General features: G+C 30.4%; 1 protein-coding gene across 2 annotated transcripts in view; it reads left to right on the plus strand.

Annotated features, from left to right (window-relative positions):
* Window positions 1–1,873, plus strand: part of LOC140441727 (nuclear RNA export factor 1-like) — a 40,029-nt gene extending 38,156 nt beyond the window's left edge. For both annotated transcript variants that reach the window (XM_072532615.1, XM_072532614.1), the window contains exon 10: window positions 1,541–1,873. In XM_072532615.1, the coding sequence (XP_072388716.1) occupies window positions 1,541–1,640 (100 nt within the window). In that variant the 3' untranslated portion in view covers window positions 1,641–1,873. The remainder of the gene's footprint in view (window positions 1–1,540) is intronic.
* Window positions 1,874–6,769: the final 4,896 nt, after the last annotated feature.

The following is a 6,769-nucleotide window of genomic DNA, read 5'->3' on the forward strand; positions in this document are numbered from 1 at the left end:
CTTAAAATATTAAAATAATAATGATGCGCGTTCATTTAGATCAGTAATTCTAGACGCATGCGCTAAATGTAATAAGTATCAAGATGCTTTTATTCAACTTGGTGAAACTGACTTCGATTGTAATGAAGTTTTTGAAACCTTAGAAACTTTCATATGTCATTTATATGGAACAGGACTGACGAGAACAATTCCAAAAAGAAAAGTAAACGATGTCAGAGTTTCACTATTTAACCGGCAGTATAAGTTGCATGATGTGAACGAGCCTTAAAAAAAAACTAAAAAATTTCGATGCTTCAAGCTTACCACCCTGTCAAGATGAATTACACCAACATCTACTGCGAGCTCATTATATTTCAAATATTTGGACAAATGCTCATAAAAAGTACCAACAGAATTGATTGTTGAAGAACATGGTTGGGAGTTTAAAGATGAAACATATAAATTCAAATGATTTAGTGGACCTCAGATGCCAGAATCAGTTCGAGAAGTAGTGATTGAAAATGAAGCAGATAATGAATGTGATATTATTGAAAGTGAAAGTGACGAAGATGATGAATGTGATGACATCAATGAGAGTGAGAAAAATGACGAAATTTTTAAAGTTTTTCTAAATTTTTTTTTCTTATCGGAAAAATCGTTTGAAAATTTTTGGAAAAAAATCATGGTATAACTGACAGAAAATCGCTTTTCAGAATAGTAACAGAAGTGAGCATACAAATTTTCAAATCATTCGGTATAAAAATATCATAATAAAATCAGTTTGAAAATTGTTAAAGAGACCTAAAATGCGCAGGCAAGTGGTACATTTGACCCCGTTTTATGGCTCTCTGTACCAACCCAGCTGTCCGCCCTTTTATATTTATAGTTTTTAGGGGCTAAATAATGAGCCATGAAAATGGCGGACATATTACTTATCGTTAATTTTTCCCCCAAAAAATTGCAATTTCACCCCTGTCCGCCACACCTTATGTATCCACTCTCGCGTCCGCCCTTTGGGATTTCGTCTAGTTATACCAAGATCTTACTCTGGCAAATGTTCAGCCATATCATCGATCGTTAATTTTTCCGAAAAAAATGACAACTTCATCCCTGTATAGCCACCCCCTGTACCACGAGGGGCGTCCGCCTGTAAGGCAAAGTCTTAACCCAGTTACAATGAATATATTCCAATAGAGAAATGTCATATTACTGATCACTTCAAAATTTCGGCTCTATCTCTCCGACTATTAGGCAAGCTCCTCTTTCCTTTAAAGGAGACAGATAGTTGAACGATATTTTATACAATGTCTATCACCGGGTATGGATTTATTTTTGTCCAAGTTTTATATTGGTCCACTATTTCAAATGCAGTTCAAACAGACATATATTAAATTGTATGTTCCGTTTTAAATTGGTTCAATCTGTATTCCCTAAACCAATAAAGTACGTTTTTGCTTTATACATGACATTGAGAATTTTTGTTAATAAAATGTAAGAATTTGGATTATGATCAATTGTCATTTTTAATCAATAATTAACATGCATTTATTTTATTTTATAGGTGTCTAGAAGAAACACAATGGGATTACCAAAAAGCCATAATGGTATTCCAAAATTTAAACGCACAAGGTGTTGTACCACAAGCAGCATTTATTAAATGATATGAAGATTATGTTAACTTCGGTTAATTAATTAACAGTTAGTTATGTCTCTTGGCAAATGTAAATAATGTCTTTAATTATAGATAATTTTTAGTTTTATTATTTTTTAAGGTAATGTTAAGATGTCGCTTTTAAGTTTGTTACGTACAAAACTCAAATCGAAAAAATGTAAATACTCGCTTTGAAATGCAGATAGCCCTCCTTTATTTTAGGAAAAGTTAGTTCCATATGTTTTAAATAAAAATGGTTTATTTTCAGTTGAAAAAAGTTCTCCATTTTTATAAATATAACTAGTTGTTCTCGATAACTTAATTCGATTATATAAATACTGACCTAACCTGACAAATCGGACTCAAACTTTTGATATTAGCTAAACAAAGATTCATTTAGACCAATGTTTAAAATTTTGGAATTGTATTTTCGTTCAGTAAATTCATATGTATTTGAGGACAGAACATTACGCAATCGATTAATTGAATTATTATAAAAATTACAGAATTCTTCTTATTTAGCGCTAGGCGCAATCACGCATGATTTTATTGCCAACTGCTCTGAATAAATGCGCGGTTGTCATTCTCGTCCACTGCCTGATATTTTTCAACATTGATCTCCTAAGTTCTTTTGCTGCCTCTAACATATCCTGCAAAATTAGCTGAAATTAGTCAGTACTTCTAATTGCTCACCACCTGTCCCCCATATGACATATTTCTAATTTTCATAGTATATATAACTATAAATCTTTTGTCATGAGTTGGATTAGGGTATTGTTTGTTAAGGGTTTATGAAATTCAAATTATGCGGCATACAAAATGGTGTAGAATATATAGCATCTCACGAATCTTGTATCAAGGTTCAGGTACATACTACATAAGATTTTTCCTTCCATATACTCAATGAGTGATCCCATTTCCAATTTGAAACTGTATGCTAGGTATGTGACTTTGTCTACTGTTTCCAAATTTTCATTTTTACTTGTAACTGGGTGTTATATTTCATTATTTTTGTTTAGTATAAAATTTTTGGTCTTGTAGAGTTCAATTTCATCCCTTATTTCAACACACTTCTACTATAAATTTTAAATATATGGCTTATACTATTATAATTCTGTAATCGTAGCATTTGATGGGGCTGTGTTTTTTAACGAAAAGGAATAAGGGCGGAAAACAGCCAGTCTCGAGCAATTTAACGGTTTCATAAATTTTTTAACGTAGATTTGTAAGTGTTTAAGTTGGTCATCTTCAAATAGTTTTAGTTATATCTGCATTTTTTCGATTTAAAAGCTGTGTTATAAAAAAATTGCAACTATTTTTAATATGTGTACTTTATTATTTTTATATCCAGGTCATGTTTCTATTTTAGTTATTATAAGATATTATCAAGTTTCTGTATTTTCATTAGTAAAATTATCTTCATACTGTTTTTTAAGTCATCTGAATTCTTATATGTTTAGGAAAACTCATTACATTTGATAATTACAAAAGTCTTTGCAGTCTTTGTGAAAATATAACAATAATTGTTTAGAAAAAGTTGATATTTTGTTATAAATGATACTTTGATGTTATTCTTTGGTTTCACTTAAACCATCTTATACTGCAGTTCAAAATAAAAGAAGTTTTTGAGTAATAATAAAAATTAAAAGGTAGCCCAATAGTATTTTATAGCTAACTACCCAAAAGCTTAGTTCGGGTAGTTGTTTACAAGAAATAATGCACAAATACTAATACTCAGTAGACTTTTCGCGGGGCAAACACAATTGAATATTAATTAATAAGCCTGTCTACTCGATCAACTACAATTGAATGAATTTTTAACGTAATTGGAGATAATTGGGAGTAACGTACAAAATTTTGAAAAACTCTTAATTAATATTATTAATACTACTGGGCTACCTTGTATTAAAACTAGCACTAGTGACTGTCCTAGGACTGGATGAATAGGTTAAATTAAGCATTAACCAAATTAATTCATATAAACAAACTATAATAAAGAGTAAATAAACCTCCAAGTTTTCAAAAGAAAAATTAGCAAATTTCTAACTACTGTTAAAATCATATTTCTTCACCTACATCTTCAATTCAAGGACATGTGAGGGATGCACCGGACGAAAAATATTATCAGTTTAAAAATTATGTAGCGTCGGAAAATTCGCGTGCTTCCTACAACTCTATTTCCTTGACAGGGCCATCCACAATGTTCACATCTACATAGCGAAACAAAAGTCAATTTTCTGTGTTCACCGTAACTTATAAATGGATCATCTGTTAGTTTATGAGTTTCCCTAGTAATAAAATTAATAATATCTCGATAACGTCTAGATATTATTAATTTTAGAAGTGAATAAAGATGAATTTTTGAAAAATTTGGTAAAATTGGACTAATTTGATGTTGTAAAATAATTATAACAACAAAATGCACAATATCTCAACGTTGTCACTTCGTAATTTATCTATAAAAGAAGTGTGCACAATTTGAGAAGGATCAGTCAAGTAGTTTTTGAGATACAGTGAACAACAGCTTAAAATAAAAATTATTTCGAGAAAACCGCTTTTATAAAAAAGAAGCATATTTTTTTTACCTTCACACAGAATCGTCTATTCCAGGACTATATAGCGAAATGCTTTCAGCTAAAATATCTTTTTGCTCCTGTCTTCGACGAACTCTACCCTCTTTTGTTGCATCTGCAGCCTTTGTGTCCGCTCTAATAATTCGATTGAGATCTGTCGTTCGTGCATAATTATGAGAACTTGACCCTGTACTTATTCCAATTTCTTGAATAAAGATAAGTAGAGCAAAATGACCTCTGTTAAATATAGATAATGATATATTAGCTGCAATTTCTACAATACTTGAAGTTATACTCACAATTTTCGGCGTAATTTCCCAAATTAGTTGATTAAGACGTTCTTTGTTAATTTGAGTAATTTTGCTAAAGTCATTATAAACGGGTTTCATGGCTTACAAAACGTCACTAGAAAGTACAGTATTACTGTGTTTGAACGGATTTAGTTTGTTTTCAGCTGCAGTTTTCTGTCATTCACACCATGAGTCTGCACCACTTGGGCATTTTTGGTGTTGCGGATTCTTGTTCGTCGAGCTGTAGTAATACGTAGACCAAATAGCATTTTTTCTACTGAATTATCGAATAACGGTTTCGTCGAATAGCAGATTATAATTTATTTATCATTTGTCGTGTTAGTTTCCCTTTACCAACGAGAGTTTTTTTAATGTTTTTCCTGCCCTAGAGCTGACTGTACCACAGTATTTTTCACCAGTTCTCGTAAACACGTACTCATACGTTGTTGTACAAGTCCGACATATTATTTTTTATGAATCGCAAAGTCTTCAAAATAAGATTTAGATTTAAGTACACCACTGTAGGTTTTGAAGTCGCCGTCACCGATAAAATTGTGATATGTTATACCATTTTGAACGTTGATACATAGTTTTAATTGCATCCACTTCCATGTTTCCTGACGGCCCAGTATGGTACGCATGGTATTTTCCGCTGCTGATCGTTTTTATCTTTTCTGTTAAAGTTTTTTTTATCATTTTAATAATAATAGCCAAATTGCAATGACAGCTAAGATAAAAATACAATAAATATGTGTGTACGAATATTTTTTTTTTGAAAATTTTTTATTGAAAAATACACATTCAAAAACTTCTTTTACTTCTACAATGTATGGACCAAATGTAAATGTATTTAACATATCTACCGCTATTTTTGGTCTACAACAGCTCAGAAATTGTAATAAAAATAAAGAATGGAAAAAAGTCAACTTTTAAAAATAATCTTTACGCATGGCACATAGAAGAGATATTTTTACAGTTCTGCAAACAATGAGATTTAGATTTTTTAAAAATTTTGTTTTCCATTTTTTATTTTTCTTTGAGTTTAAATCATAAAACAAAACATTGTATATAGTTCCATTCATAAAAGTATATCATGAAAAAGAAAACAAACTAGTTTTGCTCTAATAATTGTATATAGTGTTGCAATAAATGTAAAAAAGTTTTATTATTGTTCTTTAATTTCCTCTCCTTAACATCTAGTAATCCCAGCTACCAGAAAGTAGGAAAAATAAAAATAAATAATTGGCACTCTAGGTACAGTCCTCCGCTAGCTGCTTTATTGTATTGGGACACATTGAGGTACAACTCAACAGATATAACTGCAACGCTTAAGGTCACTTCATCGATAAAGGTAGGAGCCGGTAGTCAGTTGTATGCAAGTGCCCGAAGCGTAAACACCCGTATACTTACCATTTAACATCAATTTTAGTGCGTTTGCTACGTTGTCAGATAACTTCGTAATTCGTGAAATAGTTATTGTTTGTTGAATTTTCTTATTAAAAACTAAGAGGTGTAATAATTTTTTATTAAAATGAATGGCGTAAGTGCCGTAAAAAATCGGATTCTGAGTGCACAAGCTCGTGATATTATATACTTGGTTTTACAATTTACGTAACTGGAAGCAGAAAGAAATGTTCTTATTGAGTTATCGAAAGTGCAAGAACGAGTAGCTGCTTTGACAGATAAATTGATTGTATATTTATATTAAAATGTATTTTCATCACATCTATCAAAATTTTCAGGAAACGTGAAAAACTATTACAGAGGACTCCTGTGATATTTTTAGTTTTCTGTTTAATTTACTTGTATTCTATTATAACGTTTTATTAGGAGAATACAAAATAAAAAATGTTTGAGCTGCAGTTTCGGTATAAAATTGGTTTTATTTATGGACATGGCGGTATTTGCAATAAAATTTAGCAACTTTGGATTGGAAATTTCAGAAACTTCGGAAAAACGTGTTTTTTTAAACTTCACTTAATAAATGATTATAAAAATTAGATTCTTATTACTCAAAACATATTTATTTGTTTATATTTATATAATTATTGTTATACATTGAAAATAACGTAAACTCATAAAAGTGAACTTTTTTTAACAAATTTTACATCCCAGTTGTTTCTTCTGGAGAAAATTCTTCACATAACTCATTTATCAATAGTTGTGGATCATTCTCGTCATTATTTAGAGAAAAATGTATATATTGTCATACTTTTTCTTTCCCAACCAAAGAAAAATAAATAAAAATATCCATCGGAATAAAATTTTAAGATATC

Source organism: Diabrotica undecimpunctata, chromosome 5 (genome assembly GCF_040954645.1).
Source record: "Diabrotica undecimpunctata isolate CICGRU chromosome 5, icDiaUnde3, whole genome shotgun sequence".
NCBI lineage: Eukaryota > Metazoa > Arthropoda > Insecta > Coleoptera > Chrysomelidae > Diabrotica > Diabrotica undecimpunctata.